The sequence below is a fragment of the Micropterus salmoides genome, unplaced genomic scaffold (genome assembly GCF_014851395.1).
Source record: "Micropterus salmoides isolate LMB-PRFRI ecotype aquatic unplaced genomic scaffold, ASM1485139v1 Ms_hic_scaffold_7, whole genome shotgun sequence".
Classification (NCBI taxonomy): domain Eukaryota; kingdom Metazoa; phylum Chordata; class Actinopteri; order Centrarchiformes; family Centrarchidae; genus Micropterus; species Micropterus salmoides.
In genome coordinates, this window is record NW_024044459.1 from 23,143,825 (window position 1) to 23,157,202 (window position 13,378).

The 13,378-nt window shown below is 39.4% G+C and overlaps 1 protein-coding gene across 5 annotated transcripts in view; it reads left to right on the forward strand.

Annotated features, from left to right (window-relative positions):
• Positions 1-13,378, forward strand: part of pdlim5a (PDZ and LIM domain 5a) — a 71,682-nt gene that overhangs the window by 12,980 nt on the left and 45,324 nt on the right. For all 5 annotated transcript variants that reach the window (XM_038704163.1, XM_038704164.1, XM_038704166.1 and 2 more), the window contains exon 3: positions 486-637. In XM_038704163.1, the coding sequence (XP_038560091.1) occupies positions 486-637 (152 nt within the window). The remainder of the gene's footprint in view (positions 1-485; positions 638-13,378) is intronic.

Below are 13,378 nucleotides of genomic sequence, written 5' to 3' on the forward strand. Positions count from 1 at the left end.
CAGTAGGTTGATAAAAGACAACTCTTTTTCTTTGTCTTAATTTTCATCATACATCCTGCCAATAAGAAATGGATACATGCAGTAGTGGAGAATTTGGACACAAGGGTTGCATTATGGCTGTGCTCTATTTTTTTCACACATGCTGTGGTTAAGAGACCTTTTGAACCTTTCTCTTTTCTCTAACAAGCTGTAAGCCCAGTATGACAGCAGGCCATAAAGAAGAAACACAGGTAACTCAAAGATGAAGGCTCCTGCTATTAGACACGCATCAGTGAACGTACAGTAGTAGACCCTCCATCATGTGGTAGAGTACCAGGTCTTTCATTAGCTTTGCCGAAATGCTTCTGTAATGGAATAGATACATAAATCCTGTGATAAATACAGAGTGAATGTGTACTCCCCACCCACCTGCTTAATAATCCTGACTGTGATGTTGCTGGTTATGTAGATAATTGAAGCTGTTTGTGGTTTTTGTGTTTCTGCAGCTGACAGATGGTGGGAAGGCCGCTAAAGGTGGGATTTCAGTTGGAGACATGGTTCTATCTATTGACGGCATCGCCACGGAGGGCATGAACCACCTGGAGGCCCAGAACAAGATCAAGAGCTGCACTGGTAACCTCACCCTCAACCTGCAGAAGTAAGCCGTGAGCTCACACTCAGTGGGTGTGTGTGTTTTTGTTTTACTAAGTTCATGGGGTCCAAAAACCAGGATTCCACTATGCTTGTGGGGACCGACTAGCTTTGTGGGAACCAAAAGGCTGGACCCCACAAGTGGGCTGTTTGAGGGTTGACATTCGGTTTTAGGATTCAGGTTAGAATTAGTTTATGGTTAAGGTTAGGGTTAAGGGATATGAGATATCCCCATGAAGATAATAAAACAATTGTGTGTGTGTGTGTGTGTGTGTGTGTGTGTGTGTGTGTAACGAAAACCAAGCTATCCACTTTATGATGATTTAACGTGTGAACGTGAGTGGGAAGCCATTTATCTCCATGATGACACCAGATCCATACACTACCCTTCAAACACTCCCAAACAACCCATCTCTGCAACACATTTGAAGTCCACGGTTCCCCTTTCAACCCCAGACGCCCCACATACAGGCAGATGTTCACTGTTGTTGTAGGAGTTAATCTTAGCTCTAACACACAGCAACAGCATTAGTTCTGCCTGGGCTCCCATTCCCTGAAGAAATGAGGAATAACCGAGCATCACACATGTGGACCACCCCCTCTTCCCCAAGGCCTACTCTGCACTATTTGGTGGAATCCTGTACAATGGAGCTGATTTATCACAAGCAGTTGTGTTACTCTTTGTGTGTGTGTGTGTGTGTGTGTGTGTGTGTGTGCGTGTGCCTAGCTTTGTATTGGTTCTCATGTGGTTTGAATTGTCTGGTCCTTTGGCAGCACTTGCAGTCATGCGTGTTTTTATTTAAACACTGTGAGATGTTCAGGGCTCCTACACTTGTGCTTTTGGATTAAAGATTACAAAAGGAGCAGATTTATAGCATACAAGGAGAGGTAAAATGAATTGCTTTTGCTATACGTTAATTCAGAATTGACTGAACCAATAAAAGTGCTCAGTTTCCATTTTTTTCTGTGTGTTTTGTTGTGTTCCTTTATCTTTGTCTGCATGTCTGGATTTCACATTCTGTCGTCCCTCGATGGCTTTTCATCTTTCGTTCAGCTCATTTGAGGCTAACTGAGCATGTCCTCTAGTTTGTGTCCAAATGATGACAGACTGAAAATGTTTGGTTTTGCTCGAGTAGCAGAGAACACCATCTGTAATACCACATTGTAACTCAAGGGTCAGTGTGCTGTCTCCTGTGAAAGAGAGGCCCATGATCAAACGTTATGATGAGTGAAGCAGGGCTTAGCATAACACTTGGCTATGGGTTATCAATGGATGATTTACCAGTCCAAGAAGGAGTTCATATTCTGATGGATGGCCAAGGTTTTTACACTAAAGAAGGTCAACAAGTTTTTCTGACAACAATGTGGATGATATGCAACCAATTGATCCAGCAGTGAATCTGAAATTGTTTTTGCAGGCAACAGTAGCACTCATTTGATTTATACCTTTAAGGTATTTCAATTACACAGTACAGCCGGTCTAAGCATATTCATAAAACATCACAAAAAGGATTCTTATTGATGGATTTTAACAATCATTTGTTTTAATCAGATTAGTTAGCATGTGTAGATTTTATTGAGAAGGGATCCAAGCACTGGTTCATGGTTTATATAGTGGAACAATACTACCACACTTGGCTTCTGCTTATATAGTTTCTCTCCCTAAAGCTGCATTAAAACATGTGGATTAGACAACTAATAGTTCCAACATTTCTGTACTTCATCTAAGGTTTGGCATGGTGTGAAAGAGGTTGTTTTGAACGTTGCGCTTTGCATGACTCCTCACATAACTGAAACCTGCCCAACACATTATTCATGATTGTGACTGTCACACCATATATCTTCTCTTAAAGGAAACGTTTGACTGTTTGGGAAATATGCTTATTTGCTTTCTTGGCAAGAGTTAGATGACAGGATCAATACCACTCTTGTCTGTTAAATATGCTACAGCCAGGACATGGTTTGCTTAGCTTAGCATAAAGACAGGATACAGGGTTAGCCTGTGCATGTCCAAAGGTCTGCAGCAAATCTCACATACTACTGGACCCTTCAGCCCAGTATTTTGGTGTACATTTATGACTGTATGCTCAAGGACCACTCTTGATTACGGTGGTTCACAGTTTTGGAAAAAAATATTCTACTGATTTTGTGATCTTTGCCACCATCTTGACTGTTGCTGGGAGGGACAACTGAGTAATTAAACTCTTCTTTGTTTTGGATGGGGTTTTATGTTTTGTGGTGTGTTACAACAAAATGTTCTAAATAAATAACAAAATGTTCTGACTATATATGGATGTTTAATTTCAGAAATTTGGACTTACCCTCCCATTTATTGTTTCCTCATTAAGTTTATTCAGTTAGGCAAACCCAGGATGCGCGATTACAAATCATTACAATATTCTATGCATCTTAAAGAAGATGAAGACTATACTATGCATACAATATAAAAAAAAACACTTTCACCCTTTCATTCCACTACTCTCATGCATACATGCTGGACACTGCGCTCCCTGTTCCTGACCCACATGCTCCCAGACACAACTGAACTGCAGCGATGACCAGAGCAAGATTTGCAATATCTCATCAACTACAGATGAAACGCTATGAAAATTTCAAATCACAATTATAGTGACCACAAGAGTTAACTTACCTTGCATTAGCTATAAAGTAGTGGGTGGGGGTCACTGAGATGACTCATAAGATTCACAGTGTTGTCCACTTTCACAGCAATTTTCTTTGATCAAGTTTACCTCAGCACTCTTTTAAAAAAAACTATATGACTTCAGGGGCCATACACTATACTTCATAACTTTATAACATCTTTAAAGGGGCCTTCAGTAGTTTTCAGTGGCCTCTAGCAGTGAGGTTTCAGATTGCAACCACTAAGTTTCTAAGCACATGCTCCTACGCGTGCTCGAACTAATGAACGAGCACTTGGGATCTGCCAAAACGGGAGACGGCATCACACATAATGCTAGAAACTCAGGTAAACTCCCACTGCAACATTACAGTAGTAATCTTTATCAGCTTGACGTTAAACCATGCTTGTTATATTATGCGTATTGAATGTTTTTAGCTAACATGATACGTCAGCGATGTGTGTCTTTGACCAGAGAGGCTCAGCAATAGATAATGAAAACGGTTAGTGAACTGGACTGAATATCATTAATGAGATTGTATCACTCTTTAGTATAACAGTTAGATGGTAGTAAGTGACGTTACTGTAACTTACTGGATGTGGCTTATACTGTGGTGTTGTCCTGCACCGCTGTGTTGCATTACTGTACATTATGTGAGATTATAACCTGTCCATAAAGTGATTCATTTCATTAAATAACTACATACAGCCCCTTTAATATTAATGCAAATTTGAGATGGTTTTCATCTGGGAGACTGTTACTAACTTTGGTTAATGCTGGACAGCATTTAACATGATTTTTTTTTTCATGGTTTCAATGATAATTAAAATTTAACATGGTAAAACTTATCATCGGGAACTTAACAATGGTTTATCATTAAACTGCCAACCGATTTATCCCTATCATAGACTTTTGCTTCCAATAATGTAATTAAAGAGCTGCAAAGTGCCAGTGTAACAGAACAAATCTCATGTAAGGTTCCGCTTGTTTGTGGGACCAGTTAAAGGATTATCTGTTCTGCATCGCTCTGTGTCTGCGGCAGACATTAACCCTTGAAGGGCTGATTCATATCCTATTGGAAACACGTGAAACAGCTTGTTTCATTAAGTGGCAGTATTATATTATTAAGGCTGTGTGACCAGGCAAGCCACTTCGGGGACAGCTGGCTCCAGCTTCTACTTTATGGGATATTTTAGGGTCTAAAAGATTGACAGTAATCCCTGTGCCTTCTCCAGACTCAATTTACAAAAAGAAGTAAGTTTCAAGGTTTCTCTGTTTGTTGCTTGGCATTCATTGGCACTGTGAATTAGACATGCTGTATATTCAAGGAGTGTCATGCCTAGGTCAACATCTGGACTTTAATGGGTTTACATGCGTAATGGAAAGAACCAATCTGAAACGCTTGTTTCAGTTTTTATAGGCGTCACTTGCTTCTCTTTTCATTTTTCCATTCTGCCTGCATTTTTCAGTCGGGTTTGTCACTGGGTCAGATAGCAAAAGGAATGATAACAGTGGGAAGATACAGGAAAATGTTAACAATTCATGTGGCGTCTGTATGTGTGTATTTTAAGAGGAGACAGGTTGTTATTCCTTTTACAAATAAAGGGGTGTTGGGGAGAAGAGATGGGCAACAGATGGACAAGAGCAGGAAAAGCTGTAAAAAAGAAAAAAAGAAGTTGTTTCTACAAAAAGAATATAAACTGAAACTGAAGCTGAATTTGTCCGGGCTGCTATTAGTGTTAAGGATGACATGGCAAATGTAAGGCGGGCCAAATTATCCTGGCACTGATCCAACCTCTCCATCCAGTAAAAAAAACTGGAACAGAATCAGTAGTTCATTACCTGAGAAGTAAAGCCAGATAAATACATGAATGCAAATACCATGGTTACCAGACTAATCATCACACACCAACATTCATTTAGCTCTCTGTGATACTTTCTTTATTCCTACAGCAGAAAACATATTACAGGAAAGCAAGCAGCACTGAGGTAACAGGTGCCAAAACAACATTGGTGTAAGTTTGTTGTTGTTCTTCCATTCATTTCTGTTTAGATCAGCTTGTTCAAACTGAATGAAGCAGTGTAAAGACAGGTATCAAAGTTCAAATGAGCAACCAAAGATCTGTGCATAAATTAATTTGATGACCTGCAGATTGAAGATGTCTTTTTTGTGTTTTTCTGTGACTCATTTTACAAACTCTCTTTTTGATATAGGCTCTGGCAGTCACCCTATCAGCTGGCTCCACTGTTAAACAGCAGGTTCTTCCTTGAAAATGTTTTACATCACACAGGTTTTGTACTCAAAAAGCAGATCTCAAATACATCAAAGGCTGTTTTTATCAGCTTCTTTCGTCCAGGAATGATCCCTATTTTATTATTTTATTAAATCTTTCTAACCTACAGAGATTACAAAACTACTTCACAGTTTTAATAGTTTCCATCTCCCTTGCTTCAGTTTCAGGATGACATGCAGAGCATAGTGCACCCACAAATTGTTCGTGATTCGTGTGAGTTTCTCTCTATCTCACCATAGCTATAGCAGTGAACCATATTTGGCTGCAGCAGCAAGCCACTGGCAGTGTAGTTTGCAAATTAAATTACGTGGCTGTAAGTCTGTCACTTTATTACAGTGTGACTGAGTGAGAGATTCTGTAGGCTTCAGTACAGTTAGTACGCATACAGTGTTTAAGTGTTTAATACTGCCTGTCAGCTTCTTTTTGTTTACAGTATTTGTTTCATTTATCAAAGTAATAATTCCACAAATTGTGATGCAGAGTTGCAGTGAAAAGATACCAGACTTATGTGTGCTGTGTTTTCCTCTGCAGCAATAAAGATTTATATGATTATTTCAAAAAGCAGTTGTGTATTCACATGAACGGGACAGTTTGAATCCTAACGAATCAATCTGCATCAATCAGTGAGACACGTTGCGAAAAGCAAAGAAGAAAAAAGCACAGACAGTCATGATTAGGAACAGAAGAACTGGAATAGTTTCCCACATCATTTAAGTCGCATGTATGGGAGCATTTTGGCTTCCCTGAAAAGTATAATGATGATGGACGGAGAGTGGTGGACAAAACTATTACGGAATGCTTCTAGTTCTTTTTTGATGATGATGTGGACAGTGAGTATTGGAAATTTTATTTGAAATTTTTATTTAAGACCACGATTTCAGATTTTTAGTTTAGTTCAAAGCAAAGTTATAATTGTCCATCCGTAACTCAAAACCATGAAATGATCCGAACCGTGAGTTTTGTGATCCGTTGCACCACTGGTGACATTACTGATCTCAAGTGTTTGTTGTTTTACTTAAGATTTCAATCTTCGCCTGAGTTTTTCTTCTGTCTAGGAATGCACTCTGTATTGTTATGTTGATAATAGCTCTCAAAACACAAACCTTTGGTCAGTGACCTTTTGTGCCTTCACTGCTTTCTGTCAAACAGTGTCATTGTGTGTGTGTGTGTGTGTGTGTGTGTGTGTGCAGCTTTCCTGCTATGTAAGTGAGGTTTAAATACAGAAAGAAGCAGGAACAGGACAGAAGGAAGGATTAAGAAAGCTCAAAGAAGTCAAGGGAGGCAAATGGAAGTAACAGCATGCCAAAAAGATGAAAGAATGACCCAAACAATGATGGAGATGGATTCTCCAAGGTTGATCAACTTGGCTGATGTCTGAGGTTTCTGCAAACCGTAAAATCACCCTGCTTGATGGCACCAGGCGAGAATGTTAAAACATCACTGCTCCATGTTTAGATTCTTATATATCCATAAAGTTTTACTGTAATTACTGACACACAGCTGTGGAAAAATGCAGTCGAGTTTCTGGGAATTTTCTTTTTTCAATGAAAGATTTTCCCGTTTTTATCGTCATTGTCAAACTTAATTCCATTTGATGGGACCTACAAAAACTAATATCTTGTTAGCTAGATAGACTGTTTCACTATGAGAGAGATATCAGACACATGTGGAGCACATGTGTTCACAGCATACACAAATAGACTGCCAAAAGCATGGTTGGTAAGGTTTTAGTACATTCCACTGAACCTCTTCAGTCTTTCTAGCAGGCAAGAACAAATGAATGACAATGGACAACACTGTCTCCTTGAAATTATGTTTATATGATCCTGATTTGCAACAGCAAATAAGTTTTTAAGGCACATAATGCCACTTGCATTAAGAAAGAAACATTATTAATTCACTTATCTGCTTAACAGTCAGATTTTCTGCTCAGAGCGAGACATGATTAATTTATTTATGGTTGCGTTTAGGCACTCACTTTATTAACACCATCTTCATCTTAAAATCAAAGTGCTTTTGATGCACAAACCTCACGCAGGAGTCAGGATCAAAAAACCCCTGTCAACTCCCACTGACTCACACAGTATTGCGGTTTTACTTTCCACAAAAACAGAACATTTTACTAATTACATCTCCTATTTAGACATAATTGGAAAATAAATTAGTAGTATATTAATGAGGTCATATTATGCTTTTTGCCTTTTCCCTTTCCTCTATTGTGTTATATATATATTTTTTGTGCATGTAATAGGTTTGCAAAGTGAAAAAGCCCACATTGCTATCTCCCACAGAAAACATTGCTCCTGAACTGCCTAAAAACAGCTTGTTTGTAGTCCAGCATTTATTTCCGTAAACTATCTGCGTCACTATATAACAAGCATCATAATGCTAGCCTAGTGGCTAAAAAACATTGGTGGAGAAACACACTGAGCTGCAGCACACACAGTGACAAGACGTCAGGTACATTTTGTAAAAGTGGGGATTACACATAGGGATTACTTTAAGCACAAAGTTAAACGGAAAGCGGATTGCTATTCTATTTGCTGTTTACGTGTTTCCTGTAAAAACACACAGCTAGTGAGGGATTTGTCGCAGATATTGATTGCCAGTATAGCCAGTGGTTGAATGTGGTTACGCCCCCTCCCATTCATGCAGTATCTGTGTGGACCGTGCGGACTGATTCCAGCTCCCAGTGAATGAGCACAGCAGCCGGACCCGAGAATGGACCCGAGAACAGACTCTGAGACCGACGGAGGCCAGTTTGACCACTGAGAATACTGTACAAAGGTGGTTTTCTTGCCGGTTTGGCTTGTGTCACCCCGGGGCTGAGTCAGCTAATGAGGCTGCGTTCGGACCTGTTCAATTTGTGTTCACTTGGAGGCTGCTGAGCGCAGTTTCGTTGCCTGCTCGCCCGGCGCGGCTCCCCTTCATCATTCCCCGCCGGTTCCCCCGCCACTGGCCTGAAAACCTCCAGTGCTTGAATAAAGGCTGCTTTTGTATCGTAATCAGTGGGGCCCGGTCCCAGAAACACTATTTTTCAGCAGTCTTAAAAATTAAAAAGGCTTTCATTGGACACTAAATGAATGCAGGCCTCCCAGTGCAGGATGATTCATCAACGTATTAAAATTGTTTTCCAGGAAATGACACACTATAAAATGAATTCAATAATACATACAAAACAACATTTTTTGTCATTGATGGGCCAGATCTTGCCATATGACGTATAGGCCCAATGCAAAGCATATCATATAAAAAACATTTAAACATAGATTTCATGGGAATGGGATATTTTATAATTGTATGTTTCTCTAAAAATACACTGAGCAGACAATGCATCTTGTCTTTATTTGCGTATTTGGTATTGAAGTAATTCAAAAGTAACTAAAAGTAATCAGGTTACATTACTTTTATTTTCTGGTACTTGGATTACATTACTGATTGCATTTTTTAACAAGTAATTAGTAATTGTACTGGATTACATTTTGAAAGTAACCCTCCCAACCCTGTATTTTATTGGTCCAAAACTGGCTTCACTTCACTGCTCTCCATTCAATTTAGCGGGGTGGCTTCGTCCAGCAATATACTGTCTATGGGTACTGCGCATGTGCAACTCCCAACAAAGGTCAAATAGAATCCCTAAATAAAATTATGAACGTAAAAATTAGCATAATTTACAAAATATTTGTAAAGAGAAGGAAGAAGGTAGGAAAATTGGAAAGGAAAAAAGATGGGAGACTGAGAAACTGACATTGGAGATGAAATGAAGGAATAGGATTAGAACTGAAGTTAAAGGTTTCAAAGCGAAAGCTAAGAGAGCGGAGCAGGGCTTAACATTTAGACTTTTCTAAGGAAAAACTAACACAGAAGGACGTTTCCACCACGCTGATGGCTTTGTCCTGAAGCAGTCCCAACAGTATAGTGAAATCACAAAGTTTTAACACTTAATTAGCCTCTTGAGTGAAGTAATTGTTCTCTTTAGAGGTACACCAAAGTATTAAACTGATCATTTCAACCAATCATCCTGTGCCTCAACAAAACCACCTTTGTATTTCACTGTTTTGCGCTTCAACTGCCAGTGTCTGGCTAAATGCTTTATTCCCCACAGTAAAGTCTTTTCAAAGTCCATTTGACTATTTAATGGGCCTGTGTGCATGTGCTGGTTTGACTGTTTTGCACTAGTGATGGCACAATCTCAAGGTCTTGATGTGCTTGAAGGAGTTACAAGGTACAAACTGACCAGATGCACTCACCCGCATATACGTGGGCACATCACAGTACGCTGCAAATGAATGCACAATATGAATAAACAGGCTATCTATCATGCGAAGAAGAAAAGGCTTTGAAGCAGCTTTTGTGTTGTGTTGACTTAATTGGTTCCAATTCTCCTTTTATCAGCGGAGATGTCACCCTGCTGAATGGACCTCAAATGGGATAATTACAGTGTTTGACAAGCCTGTTCTTTGTGTCTCAATGGTCGAATCGTCACATTTATAATAGTGGAGTCTTATGTATTCATGTAGAAAGCCACAAAGACAGGCCATTATATGTCATGGACAAACACAGTCAGACTAGATCTCTAGTGCATGTGTGGTAATGCTTAATGCTGTGTTATTGTTGTTTTGCTGCGGTGCCATTGATTTACGGATGACCTCTTTTACATGCACAAACACACACCTCAGCCCTCTGTGTCTTGAACACACATTGATCTGTACTCCCCATTCACATGTCACATACGTGCAAAGTGAGACAGAGTACAATAGTGGAGAAACTTAATCTTTTTCACAAGAGGTATACCTTATTCCTAACGAAGACATGCACACAAACCCGCAGACACACACACACACACACACACACAAGCAATCACACTGGCATAGATCTCACAGCATTTGCTTGAGTTATTTTGAGACTGGACGTTGGCTCTGGGTGCTCGGGTAAGGGGGTTGGGTGCGGGAAAGTTTATGTGGGGTTGTCTTTATTTATATGAAGGGAAACAAAATGAAGGTGACAGGTGACAATTCAAAATATAAAAATATAATGGAATATAATTCAGTAATCAGCTTTTGGACAATGCACATTTGTTTCTTCTATATTTCAGTTGCATGTTTTCCTATTGTGCATTGTTTCATTTGTTAATTAACATTTATTGTTGCTGCAACTACATTAGCATTTTGTTTCGCTTCATATAAATAAAGGGGGGGTGGATTACTGGCACCTATTTTTTTCCACTTCAAGCACTGTTGGCATCCTGCCGCAGTTAAGTGTGTGTGTGGGAAACACAGACTGAACCGTTGTTTTTCTTATTACAAGCCAGGTCTTCAGCAGTATCACCGGCACTGCGTCTCCCTCCATGTTGTTTGTGAGTTAGTGGAGCTACGTGCTGACGCTGAGGGAGTGGTGATGCTGCACGGTGAGCGAGAGAGAGGAACAAATGCTGGCAGGACTTTACGGAAACATATTAATTAACTCAACATCAAACTATATCAGTATAAACGGTATTGTTGTATTGATGGCAGTAAACTGGTACAGGCAGTCCAAGAGCTATAAAAGCACCTACCACATTTGAGTCAAATGGTAATGAAATCTCCTGTTATACATAACATTACTCCTGTGTTGTCATTTTTTAAAAACATTTCTATTGTTTTGTGCATTTACTTGTAAACCCTGTGCTTGATCGGGTGAATATAACTTGTTTGGTCTGAAGGCTGATGGACCACAATGGTCAACTCAAACTTTGGATCTCTAACTAATCACCTCAAATATATGTTCATGATATCAGAAACTTATATGGGTGACTTCAACCTTCTGATTTTATTGGCGCCAGCTTTACCGATACTACCATTCACACTGCAGATGATGGCTACTTTGTATGAAGAAAGCTTAATAAAACTAGTCTAAATGTGGTAAATATACTGGTATAAGAAGTATAGTATTGGCTTCAGTCAGAACTTGTGACATTTGTACTTGTACGCTGCAAAAATTCACAGCCCTTTGCAAATCCTCTGTACTCATAGACTCTCTCTCTGCAGCTGCCATTGCCACTCACTCAGCTCTGATATTTGCCAAAGATGTTCCAAAGCCAAGAGTGCTAAACTGGGCTCACCTGTCTCTGTCTTTCACTGGTCTGTAGTATTTGCCAAAGATCATCTAAAATGACTGGCCATCATCTTTGGCTGGGCTTTTGGTACTGGCCAGTAATATCCTAATACCAAGAGAATGCAGCTACAGCTCGACCCACCTGTCTCTGCCTGTCGTATGCTAGTCTGTAGTTCTTGCCAAAGATAATACAAATCCCAAGAACATTAGGGGTCTGTGAAGTAGCCCACGGATATTCTGAGGCCAAGAACACTGTGTTAAGCTCATCTGTCTCTGTTTTTTTTAATTCTTCTCTGCTATTTGCCAAATATATCTTATTGTAAGCCAAGAGCACTCATCTTTAGGTCAGCCAGTGTTGTTGAATGAGCTGACTGGAAGAGACAAAAGAAGAAGCTACATTTTATAAGCGCTGAGTAATTACAATAAATGAGTTTCAGGGTGTGAGCCACAGTCAGGACATAAACTGTGCACTCAGCACTTTTATTCCAAGTAAAATAAACTTCTAATTATAGTAACAAATGACCCTATCAAAAATTGTAATCAACATGTTTTAAAACACAATACACTTATGTCTCAGACACAATTAGCTGTCTTCTCTTATAGTTCTTACATTAAGCTTTAACTCTACTGTGTTATCAGCTCAGATTGGCGGGATATATTTCAATTCAGCCAAATGACCCACTGTGTATTTATTTTCGCCATGATTTAATTATATAATCAGATTACACCATGTTCAACTCAGGCAGAGCTGTGTTACTTTTGATCTATTGTGTACCTCGTTGCACTCTCATCCTTCCCAGGCTTTTTTTCCACCGTTATTCTCTTCAGCCTCATCTGTTGAAAATGCTATTTTATAGTAGGGGGAAAAAGACGCTGAAGGAAGCCAGGATCATTTTATGATTGCTGTAGTATCACTGTCGCCTAAGTTTATAAGATGTGTGACCCTCAGTTAAAAAGAAAGTTTTAAAAATATTAAGGAAAATACTAATAAGCCAGTAAATCTTGCATCCCTGTGAGTGAAACTGACGCACATTGATATCCATAACCCCCTTAAAAGACCTAAGGCCAGATGTTATGAAAATGGAAAACACTTCCTGGTCCAGCTGTAGATCATTTTGATGGGCAGGCTGTCTCAGTGCTGCTGGAACCAGCTGGAGTGCTGTCTCTTCAGTCTATCTTTCTTTCTTTTCTTTTGATGTACTGTTTTGTTTCTGTTTTTGCTGCCTTAAAAAACGAAGCGGTGAGAGAGAGAGAGAGAGAAAAAAGAACATATAAAGTAGACAGCACTACAATTATAAAAGAAGAAAATTAAACTCACTCTTTATTTCTCTGACTTGCATTAAATATACATGTTAGGTAGTTTTGTATCTGTCATTAGTCCACTGTTAATTTTTCAGCTGAATACATGAAGTGTTGATGTTAGTACATAATTTGAGACCATAGTTCAGCGCAGGATAGATCTTTCAAAATGCAGCACTAAAGGCCCGTTATTATTGAATCTCCCATTTGGGCCCTAAAATGATGTGGATGTCCTCATCCAGTCCGTGTCCCCTTGAACTCTTGGTTTCCCTTGCGGAGCCCCATTATGTACTGAGTTTGCCTCCAAGGCTGAGATTCCTAAACCCACTCTTGAAACAATCCAATCTTCAACTGAGTCTCATGAAATCACACCAGGGCTTTGCTTGGGTCTAGTTAAACCTGTGTTGTGTAATTTCAGAAACA